This window comes from Herpailurus yagouaroundi, unplaced genomic scaffold (genome assembly GCF_014898765.1).
Source record: "Herpailurus yagouaroundi ecotype Mexico unplaced genomic scaffold, PumYag 29, whole genome shotgun sequence".
Taxonomy (NCBI): domain Eukaryota; kingdom Metazoa; phylum Chordata; class Mammalia; order Carnivora; family Felidae; genus Herpailurus; species Herpailurus yagouaroundi.
In genome coordinates, this window is record NW_024412377.1 from 6,332,850 (window position 1) to 6,345,164 (window position 12,315).

At 42.9% G+C, this 12,315-nt stretch overlaps 1 protein-coding gene across 7 annotated transcripts in view; it reads right to left on the reverse strand.

Annotated features, from left to right (window-relative positions):
- The window catches only part of SEMA5A (semaphorin 5A), a 482,742-nt gene that overhangs the window by 21,802 nt on the left and 448,625 nt on the right, over positions 1 to 12,315 (reverse strand). For all 7 annotated transcript variants that reach the window (XM_040493869.1, XM_040493822.1, XM_040493829.1 and 4 more), the window contains one exon: positions 1,311 to 1,536. In XM_040493869.1, the coding sequence (XP_040349803.1) occupies positions 1,311 to 1,536 (226 nt within the window). The remainder of the gene's footprint in view (positions 1 to 1,310; positions 1,537 to 12,315) is intronic.

The window sequence follows — 12,315 nt, forward strand, 5'->3', positions numbered from 1 at the left end:
ACATTTTTCACTAAAGCAGACTTTTTTTTTCAAGAAACAATGAACAGGCTTATATTTAGTTGGTGAACTACAGTGAGCAGGATGGTTTGAGGTCAGGAAATAGTTAATGTCAGAACGTACAATTAGGTGTGGCTCTCGATGGCAACCGCCAAGCCTCCAGTCATGAAGGCTGGCAGATCCAAGATGCCCCTGCTGTTCAGAGGCTCCCGGAGGAGACAGGGACATTTGTGGCCAGTGTGCCACCAGTGGTCCTCACGTGGAGCCACTCCAGAGCCATTTCCCTCTGGCAATGAAGGAGGACGTTTATCACACCCCCATGAATTTATCCCATCCATGTCAGTCCAACATGGTGACTGCCTCCGTGGTTCATCAAGGCCACCCACCCTGGGTCTAAGGATCCTTCTCTAAAAGTGTCACTGACGGTGACTATGCTTTCTATGTCACATTCATGTTGGGAGAATGAGGTGGAATCATAAACACAAAAGTGCTGAGAAATGTTCCAGGTGCACGACATTACTATCACCGTCCTCATCACATCATGTTCTGAGAACCATCTGTGAACACCTATTTCCTTTCCAGAATTGGACAAATTTTGTGAAAGTAGATGCGAAAGACAGAAGTGATGAATAAGGAAGCGGAAATGAAGCTCTTTGGGAAGGCCAGGCTCACCCCCTTTCCTGCAGTGGAGACAGCTGAGCTCCAGGGGGAGCAAGTGAGTTGTCAGAGGACAGTAGCCCACTGGGCAGCGGGGCCAGGCCGAGGGTGCATCTTGTGGTCTCTCTTAGAGCTTTCCCTTCCGCTATTAATATGGTATTGAAGGGATTAAAAGGGCAGAGCAATTTCAGAGACTATTAAAGGATTCCCCACAGGCTGAGCTTTTTCGCAGAAAGATCCTTCTATAGACAGAAACACAGAGATGGTCTTTCTTTGTCTCTGTCCAGTTTGGGGATAATCAAAGGAAAAGCTTATCTGCAGCTTACATTTTAGTGCCAGAAGTTTCATGGAAGACGACTGAGCCTTCCTTGATATATTTTCTGATATTAAATAAATCCCCCCCCCAAAACTCTTCTGGATGTATTAAGAAGGCAGTGTTATTTTGAGGGCTGAGTTCACAGGACCACCTCAGTACAGAACTCTTTCCCATCAGTTTGCTACAAAAGGCATTTGTGCACTTGTGGGATCACTGTTGTAGATTGCTAAGGGGAAAATAATCTAAAGGAAAAGAGCCCCTTGCTCGCCTGGGACCTGAGAGATGGGGTCGCACGCGGGTCTGTGCAAGTTGGGTCGGTCCTGGGGGGTTGGCTGCTCACCGTCTGTAGAGCAGCCGCTGGTTCCGTCACTAGAACAGTATCGCATCTCGATTCTCTGTCTTCCCACTTCCAGCAGATTTGGATCAGGCAGGCGGGCTTTGCACGTGTAGCGAAATCGCTGCTCATAGTGGCCCCCGTTGTCCGAGATGTTGACGGGCGTCCAGGGCGTCCAGGGTGTGGTCTTCTTCAGCTCAGGGCACGGGTTGATATTGCAAGGCTGGTACTCCTGGGAGAGAAAGGGTGCGGCAGGTGCTTATCGTAGGGCATAAACTGGGTCCAGGGCTTCCTTCCCTTACTGAGAGACAGGGCTCTCTAAAACGTCACATCCTGACACCCACCGGCTACTCTACAAAGTGGAAAACACATTTTTGTTAAATTGGACATTTAAGAGGATGATCAGTGTTCAGGTCAACCACAGAAGGAATCTGCACAGGGGCGCCTGGGTGGCTCAGTCGGTTAAGCGTCCCACTCTTGATCTCGGCTTAGGTCACAATCTCAGATTGCCTAATGGAGCCCCACACCTGGCTCTGCGCTAACAGCACGGAGCCTTCTTGTGTTCTCTCTCTCTCTCTGCTCCTCCTCTGCTCATGTTCTCTCTCTCTCTCTCAAAATAAATAAACTTTAAAACAAGAGAAGGAATCTGCACAGTTTATCCTGTGTCAACAAGGAGAATGAGACAGTAAGTGTAACCGTATGTGAATAAGAATGGTGATCCCATAAAAACCATCTTCCGTCTTTCACCTGATAAATAACCAAAACTGCTGACTATTCCAATGTTAATCTTGGCTTTTTTTTAAAAAACAAAGCTTGAAGTTCAAATGATGGAAGCAAAACTTTTCATTTTTGGACAACATAATGCTCAATGAGATTTAATGAGTATTTTAAGCTCTGCGATCGCAGATTCTAAGCATGAGTAGTGGAGTATTTATTTATCCAAATAAAATACACAATACATAATAACTTCTTTGCAAAAATATGTTATTCATTTATTTACTTACTTATTGAGAGAGAGCACAAGTGGCGGAGGGGCAGAGAGAGAGGGGGACAGAGGATCTTAAGCAGGCTCTGCAATGACCGCACAGAGCCCTACGTGGGGCTCCAACGCATGAACTGTGAGATCATGACCTGGGCAACAGTTGGACGCTTAACCGACTGAGCCACCCAGGCGCCCCTGTAATAACTTCCACTGTGTAAGTTTCACAGCATTTCCCTCGTTGATACAGCCATGGTATTTCTGTTTCTCCTCCCTTCCCTCACTACCAGACATCTCCCTTGTAAGCACAGGCGGGGCGTCCCGGTCACTGAGTAGGGTACAGATGAAGGTCTGGCAAATGGGGCATGGGGTGGGGTGGTGGGGGGTGGAATTCAGGACTCCGATTATTATTTTTTTTTTAATTTTTTTTTCAACTTTTTTTTTTTTATTTATTTATGGGACAGACAGAGACAGAGCATGAATGGGGGAGGGGCAGAGAGAGAGGGAGACACAGAATCGGAAACAGGCTCCAGGCTCCGAGCCATCAGCCCAGAGCCTGACGCGGGGCTCGAACTCACGGACCGTGAGATCGTGACCTGGCTGAAGTCGGACGCTTAACCGACTGCGCCACCCAGGCGCCCCAGGACTCTGATTATTAAAATTCTTAAAGATTTAATTGTCAAGAATTCTAAACAGAAGAAGTGCCACATAGGAGGGGTACAGGGTTTGACCTTGGACACAATACTTACTACCTTAATGTTCTTCCATTTCACGATAAAGCAAGTTTCATTTAACAATACTTAATGCACCCAGTTATGACCATACTTTAAAAATCATTTTTATCAATGTTAAACATATACATAAAATAAGTGTTAAATAGCCCTCGAAGCTTTCTTATGAAAAAGAGAACCACTCTACCTTTTCCCTGTATCTTTTTTTTTAATGTTTATTTTTTTTATTAAAAAAAATTTTTTTTTTAATGTTTATTTATTTTGGGGACAGAGAGAGACAGAGCATGAATGGGGGAGGGGCAGAGAGAGAGGGAGACACAGAATCAGAAGCAGGCTCCAGGCTCCGAGCCATCAGCCCAGAGCCTGACGCGGGGCTCAAACTCACGGACCGCGAGATCGTGACCTGAGCTGAAGTCGGACGCTTAACCGACTGAGCCACCCAGGCGCCCCATGTTTGTTTATTTTTGAGAGAGAGAGTAGGGGTGGGGCAGAGAGAGAGGGAGACACAGAATCTGAAGCAGGCTCCGGGCTCCGAGATGTCAGCACTGAGCCTGACGCAGGGTTCGAAATCATGAACCGAGAGATCGTGACCTGAGCCGAAGTCGGACACTTAACCAACTGAGCCACCCAGGTGCCCCTCCCCCATACCTTTTAGTTGAATATTTGCATATTTATCCCACAGATCTGACAACTAGAATATTCCAGGATTAGGCATTATCCATTCACTGTGCGCTGCTGAAAAAAGAGGCTCTGGCCCTTTACTCCCTACCCCACCCTTGGGCCTGGAACATCCCCGTCTCCTGTTACCTGAACGCAGCTAGGCTGTAATTTTGGTTAGATCAAAATCCAGTGTCTTCACTTCCAACTAGGCGAATACCACCCACAACCAAGGGAGGTGGTACACTGACGGGTTGTTGCTTCTCATCCAGGTCCCTCACACACCAAGTGTGTTGGGGGCGGTTGTTTAGCTTCTAGGAATCCACCATTAATTCATCCCCCCTCCAATCAGGGATTCAGGCCCAGGAAGACCTGTCTTTGTTGCTTCAGGCTTTGAAAGAATACTCCTTTAATACGACATTAGAGAGTTTCCGACAGGAGAAAGACTGGCCACGTGTGTCCACAAGGCCAGCTCGCTCTGGAAGCCTATTAAAACACCTATTTCGTAAAAAAATTAAAAAAAAAAAAAAAAAAAGGGGCGCCTGGGTGGCGCAGTCGGTTAAGCGTCCGACTTCAGCCAGGTCACGATCTCGCGGTCCGTGAGTTCGAGCCCCGCGTCGGGCTCTGGGCTGATGGCTCGGAGCCTGGAGCCTGTTTCCGATTCTGTGTCTCCCTCTCTCTCTGCCCCTTGCCCGTTCATGCTCTGTCTCTCTCTGTCCCAAAAATAAATAAACGTTGAAAAAAAAAATTTTTAAATAAAAAAAAAACCACCTATTTCGTCATGACTCGAATTGTTCTCACTGCTTTTCTTTACTCATAACCCATTTTTTAAAGAAGTTTAGAAGTGATACTCAGGAGTTCTTCGTGTCTGTGACATCATAGGCCTTCAGCAGAGAATCTGGAAAGTGCTTCTCTGATTTAATACCTTCTGGCCTTCCCCCTGCCCCGCCCCCCCAATGCTGGTCCTTCTCATCTCCACACCAACACACCAGAAGACGGATGACTTTATTTCGCTTTGTTTATAGCATCTTTTATTACGGTATTATTTGGATGCTGCTCCAAAATGAAAAAATAGCCCAACGAATGCCATCAACCCAGTCATGTGAGAGAGTAGACGGGACATGCATGAGCCCTCTCGTTTTCTCTCGAAATGGAGGCCATAGGAGAGGAATACAATAAACCCTTGTCTGGGGTCTTCCAGGCTGACAGTGTGACAGCACTGCCATCCCCAAATTGAAAATGCCACATGCCACCGTCGTCCCCTTCATCACTCTGTGCCAGCCTGGCTGGGCAAGTGTCCGGGGCTCCTTGCTGAAACAGACTCAGCACATATGTAGTTTATGGACCCCTGCTTAAAAAAATGCAAGTCTTTAAGCCTTAGTAAGTTCGACGTCACCTATAAAACAGTAAGATCCCGGGGCGCCTGGGTGGCTCAGTTGGTTAAGCGGCCGACTTTGGCCCAGGTCATGATCTCGCGGTCGGTGAGTTTGAGCCCCACGTCGGGCTCTGTGCTAACAGCTCAGAGCCTGGAGCCTGTTTCAGATTCTGTGTCTCCCTCTCTCTGACCCTCCCCCGTTCATGCTTTGTCTCTCTCTGTCTCAAAAATAAATAAATGCTAAAAAAAAAAAAAAAAAAAGTAAGATCCCACATCTTAATAAACAAATATACAGGACGCTCCCAATAACTCTTAGCTTCTGTACACTAGATATTTCACATTTCCTATGGAGGTGAAGTTTCCTTTTTGAAATTTGTGACTAGCAAATATATTCAAAAGCTGGCCCAAGTAGCTGAGTTGGTCTCTGTGTGCTGGTGACATATTGAGCAGGGCAGGGGGTCACGTGCCCCAGGGGTGGCCCCAGCTCCAGAATAAAGATCAATTCGAGCTTCTTAGACCTGATCTCTGATAACCAAGTTTGTTCTTCTGTTCGTTGTCTCTTCATCGTACACAGTCTACCATGAGACTCAGAACTTCTCTTTCTACCTGCTTTTTGAGGTTTGATTATGATGCATTCATTTAACATATAGAATTATGACGTGCCAAGAAATAGTATGACCAATCAGTTTTATATTAATGGCCAAAATTATAAAGTGATTGGATTCAAGGGGGAGTAGTTCTATGGTTCAGCTGAATATGCACACTATGATTGGCTGAGGAACCCCGACAGTAACTACCTGACCCTGAACGGGATGTGAACAGCCTTACATTTGATGCTAAAAATAGAAATTGTTTTCCAAGACGTTTCAGGGAGCTAATGACTACCACTTGCCACATAGGATTCTTGATATTCTGGTGGAAATCATCAGGTAAGAATGGTTACTAAAATCAATCCCGCTTCTGGGTATATATCCGAAGAAACTGAAATCAGGGTCTTAGAGTGATGTCTACACTCCCATGTTTATTGCAGCATTACTCAAAGTAGCCAAGATATGGAGGCAAACTAAGTGTGCAGCACAGATGGATGGATACGTAAGATGTGGTATGCTGGGTGAATAGAATATGTAATATACAATACAATGGATAATACACAATATATATACTATAATATATACTATTATTCAGCCATAAAACGGAAGGGACTCTCCCCACATAGCCAGGCTTTTATGCCTCAGGTTAGATTATTTGGGTCTTATGAGGCTCTCAAGGCTTATGGCCAGTGATAAAAGTTATCACTGGATAGACTTCATTCTAGAACATTCTATGGCCTTCATTAAGAACAAAGGAGGAACACAATTACTAGGTTGTCAGCCATCCTATATTTAAATCTAATTCTTCTATAGCCATACACAGGCAGTGTCATGATACTCCAGGCAACATGTGAAGGAACATAGATCTGAAGCTTGAAGGTCTTCCCCACATTCGCCCATGACAAACCTTTCATGTGTATGTCACAAGGTGGTCATGAGGGTCAACTGAAACCATTACACAAACGCCCTGTAAACCATGGGAAGCTATACGAATGTAAGATATTGTTATTACTCTATGGGGAAGCCAAAGTCTAACATGGATATTCTGTCCCATTTCACTTTTCTTGACTCCAAGCCACTGAGAAAGTCCTCAAGCAAAGAACGGATCCAAAACCTGAATGTTGCTTTCTCTTTATCTCACCAAATGGTTTGGCCCAATATTACCACTTAGAATGGAGATCTCTTATTTGGTCCCTGAAAACTCCCTGCAATAAGGCTAAAGAAAGAGTAAATGATATTTTCTGTACAAAGAGAAGAAAGAGCAAAGGGGAATATTCAGAGGGGACTCTCTCTTGCCACAGTTTAGCTTAGACCCTCAGAAAATATTTGTTGATGTAGCTCCTTCAATTCCACTACCGTTGGCTAGTGTTCACAGCGATACCATAAACTTTAAGGGCGGTAATGTCAGCAAAGCCTCATCGAATAACAGCAAGTATGTTCGGGGAGAAAGTTGCTCTACCCAGCACCTAGCTTTCGGCACTTCTGAGAGAAGAAGCCAGAGAGAGCAAGCTGGACCGCAGAAGCAAATGGTCGGTCGTGACTGAATCGATATTCTGAAGCCTTGTGGAGAAGGAAAGAGTGCATAAGAGCCTTGTTTGGAGTCAAAACTCCTGTGCAACAATGATCTTCTGAAAACAAAATCCACCATTTTCTTTTTTCTTTTTTAATGTTTATTTATTTTTGAGACAGAGAGAGACAGAGCATGAACGGGGGAGAGTTAGAGAGAGAGGGAGACACAGAATCCAAAGCAGGCTCCAGGCTCTGAACTGTCAGCACAGAGCCTGACGCAGGGTTTGAACTCATGGACTGTGAGATCATGACCTGAGCTGAAGTCAGACGCTTAACCGACTGAGCCACCCAGGCGCCCCAAAATCTACCATTTTCAACAACTTGGATGGACCTTGAGGACATTATACTAAGTGAAATGAGTTGTACAGAGAAAGACAAATTCTGCATGATATCACTTCTATGTTGAATCTAAAAAGTACAGACTCAGGGTGCCTGGGTGACTCAGACAGTTAAGTGTCTGACTCTTGATTTCGGCTCAGGTCAGGATCTCACAGTTTCGTGGGTTGGAGCCCCACATCGGGCTCCGCACTGACCCTGCAGAGTCTGCTTGGAATTCTCTCTCTCTCTCTCTCTCTCTCTGCCCCTCCCCTGTTCATGCTCTCTCTGTCTCTCTCAAAATAAATACATTATTTTTAAAAATTATTAAAAAAATACAAAAATACAAAAGAGCAACATAGATATTGTGGTGATTGGAGAGATGGGTAAAATGGGGAGATACAAAAGGGTGCCGACTTCCGGTTATGAGGTTAACAAGTCTGGGGATCTATGGATAACATGGCGATTATAGCTAATCACATTGTATCACATAACTGAAGGTGGCTCAGAAAGTAGATCTTGGATGTTCTCACCTCAAGACAGAAGTGGTAGCTATGTGATGGGGTGGAGGCGGTAGTTCAATAGTATTATTTTTCAATAATAAACGTATCACATCAACATGAGGTGCCCGTTAAACTTATACAAAGTTATGTTAGTTACTTCTGGAAAAAAAAAATAAAGCTGGAAACACATAAAAATCAATAAAGGAAACAGTTGATGCAAGGAAAAAACGTAAATAAATGGTCAAGCACAACTAAGAAAAATAAATCAAGAATGCTTACTAAAGCAATATTACACAATTTTCTAGATATGTTCCCCCACGCACTCTCTATCCCAGTCAACACTGAAAGAACCATTCACTTAATGTCTAGGAGGCACCTACAGAAATGGGCCCTCCCACCTGAATCGGCTTTTTGGTCATTCAGGCCACCGTCACCTCAGCCTTGGTTCAAAGAATCAAAGCATGAATGTCATGGAAGTTTGCCTATTTCTATGCCTGCTTCCACCAACACACAGGAAGTTTGTCGTGTTTACTTTACACTACCGATCTTATTTATTTATTTTTTGGTGAGTGGATACATCATATTGATCAATTCACAAATAAGTCCATTCTGAGGGACTATGCATAAGTTTGGGGAACACCTTTCGGTGGTTAAGAGGGGCTCTGTGTATTGCTGTTCATTTTTCTTTTGAAAAACACTACAATATCTGTATTCCATAGGTTGAAGGCAAAATAAATGGTGACAATTCAAGCAAAATTTTGATAGCATATGCTCAGCCCAAAGTAAGAAAATTACCCTTAAAGTCATTTTATGAATAGCTGAAGATATGAACTAAATGTATTCTCATCTGGAATATGCACGGTTTTCGTATGCATTTATCAAGTTCTCTTCCAGCAACGAAGGGTGTCTTGCTGAGCCAGAAAGCCATTCTGCACAAAACAAATAAGGAAGAAATGCAGTCTGGCCTGCAAAGGGCCAAAGCACTCAAGCTTGTGCACAGCAGGAGGTCTGTGATCCCCGACCTCTGGGGCAAAGAGAACATAGATTGACGGGAAGTCCTGGAAATGAGCTCTATGGGACCCAGTAAGGAAGAGAAGTAAAAACGAGATGATGGAGTCAAAAGTCTGTGGCCACAGGATGACTTCAGAAGGAGAGAGATGCACAATGAAAACTCCAGTATTATGCAGAGATCCCACCTCAAGTACTCAGGTGGGTACAAATTAGTGAACGCATGTGAGGAAACCACACGGGTGGGGAAAGACCCACCTGCAAGGATCAAAGGGAACAGAGTACATCACTCACACAGGGCCACACATAGTGTTCGCTCCTCGGAGCAAGAGTGGACAACCTTACGATTCCCTGGGCATCCATTAGAGTAGCAAGCAAGGTCTTGCCTCCACAGTGGGAAAAATCACCCCAAACTCTGTTCTGATCTCAACAAACGAAGCCAAGAAAAAGCCAAATGATCATATTGGTTTCAAGTAACTTGATCATGTCCTAGAGGAGAGCATAATTTCAGGAACACAGAAGTGTCCCATACACAACAAGGAAAAAAAAATCACAATGCCTTGCACCTAATTTATAATGATCAGATACACAAGGAAGCTGCTGAAAAACACAAGCTATTATGAGGCGAAAGATCGGTCAATGGACATTGGCACAGAAATGACACAGATGACAGAATTTGTAGTCAAGAACATTAAAACAGTTATGATAACTGTATTTCATGTGTTCAAGAAGCTAGAAGTAAGACTGAACATGTGAAGCAGAGACACAGAATATAAAAAGAAGAAATAAACTCAACTACACACACCATTTCCAGGAACATGAAAAGGAGGGATCACATCTCAAGTCATTCTCAGGTTGACTTTAATCTGATATCGGAACCAGACAAAGACATTACAAGAAATGAGAACTACATGTGAATATGTCACATGAACTTAGATGCAAAAATTTTTTATGATATTTTAATAAAAAAAACCTCTAAACTGCATAAAAAGGTTATTTCTCAGGATTAAGTGGTAATGATGTCAGGCATGCAAGGTTGCATTAACATTTGACATGTGATCACTGTAATTCACCATTTATTAACAGTCTAGAAAGTAAACCTATAAGATCCTGTCAAAAGACGCAAATATATCACTTAATAAGATCCAACATTCATGCCATATAGGAACTCTCCAACAACTATGAAAGTAAATAAATTTCCCACATCTGATAAAGGACATGTATTAAAAATATACAAAAGTGATATCTTACTTAATGGTTAAAGCCTGCATGCTTTCTTACTAAGATCAGAAACAAGGCAAGGATATTTGCCTCTACCACTTCTAGTCAATTTTATACTGACAATTCTACTTTGTACAGCTAGGAAACAAAAAGAATTACACTTCATCTCTAACGGAAAAAAAGAAGTAACTTTCTCTTTGTACACAAACATTGTGATTGTGTATGTAAAAAATACTGCAGAATCTACCATGAAGCTACTAGAAGTAACATTAATTTATCAAGGCTTCAGAATACAGGTTCAATATAAAATATTAATTTCATTCCTATGTACTAGCAATGGGCAATCAGAAATTAAAAGAACGCCATTTACAGGTGCACTGGGTGGTTCGGTTGGTTAAACGTCAGACTTCGACTCAGGTCATGATCTTACGGTTCGTGGGTTCCAGCCCCACGTCAGGCTCTGTGCTGACAGCTCAGAGCCTGGAACCTGCTTCAGATTCTGTGTCTCCTTTTCTCTCTGCTCCTCCCCCACTCACTCTCTCTCTCTCTCTCTCTCTCAAAAATAAACATTAAAGAAATTTTAAAAAAAGAATGCCATTTACAGTAGCATCAAAAACATGAAACACTTAGAATACAGCTCACAAATTATGTCCATGGCTTGTACACTAAAGGAAACCAAATCCCCTAAGTGATGTACCAGATCAATGCAATCTTAATCACAATTCTAGAAGACTTTTGGGGTGGGGGGAGGTAAAAATTGACAAGCTGGTTCTAAAATTCATACAGAAATAAAAAGTATCTAGAATACTGAAAACACTTTGGGAAGGAAGAACAAAGCTGGAGGACTTCAACTTGACTTGAAGCCTCATAGAACTACAATAATCAACATGCCATGATGTAAGGATCAAGATAGAACAATAAGCAAAGGAATTCGGCACTGGAAAGTCCAGAAATAGACTTGCATGTGTATAAATTATTCAGTTTTGATAAGGGAGCAAAAGCAATTAAACCTCCATATGTGAAAAGAAGACCTTTAACCAATAACTTGCTCCCCCTTTGATAATAAAGTCCAATGGCTCATAGACCAATCATCTAAGACCATAAAACTTCTACAAGAAAACCTAGAAGAATCCCTCTGTGGGCTTCGGTTAAGCAAAGATTTCCTAGCTACAATGCCAAAAACATCACTCCTGTAAGAAAAACAATGACAATTTGAATTATTCAAAATCAAGAACTTCTGTTCTGGGAAAGACACCGTGAAGAGAAAGAGACGCGAGCCACACAACAAGAGAGAATATTTGCAAATCAAATCAAAGATTCATACCCATTACATATTTAAAAAATGAAAATTCAACATTAAAAAAAAGTTAATATAAAAATTGCCAAGTGATAGAAATAGACATTTCACAAGATTAGATAGATAGATGACCAAAAGAGCATATATAAAGATGCTCGACACCATTTGTTGGAAAAAAGGAAAATTAAAACCATAAGGAAACCACCACACACCATTAGAATGGCTAAATTAATCACAAACCCCAAACCTGACATCAACGCTGGTGAGCTCACAGAGCACCAGGACCCCCTCTCTTACCCCGCTGCTAGAAATGTAAAATGGCACCATCCCTTTGAAATCATCTGACGCCTTCCTAAAAAATTAAACATACACTTACCATGTGACCTTGCCATCTTCTTCCCAGACATTTACCCAAGAGAAAAGAAAGTAGATGTCCACACAAATGCTGGTACACAAATATTCTTAAAAGCCTTCTTGGTGATAGCCCAAAAGAGAAACAACCCACATGTCTGTCAGCAGGTGACTACCGAAACAGATCGTCTTCTATCCAGACAATGGACTGTTCCTCAGCAGTAAGAAGAAACGAACTGTTGACGTATATGGCATAGAGGGATCTGAAAATAGTGCCCAGTGACAGAAGCCAGCAGGATGAGTGACACTGTATAATTGCATTCACGTAAAATGCTGGAAAATGAAAACTGTGGAGTCAGAAAGACCGGTGGTACCTGGGATGGGCGACGTGTAGGAAGGCAGGGATGCAGAAAGG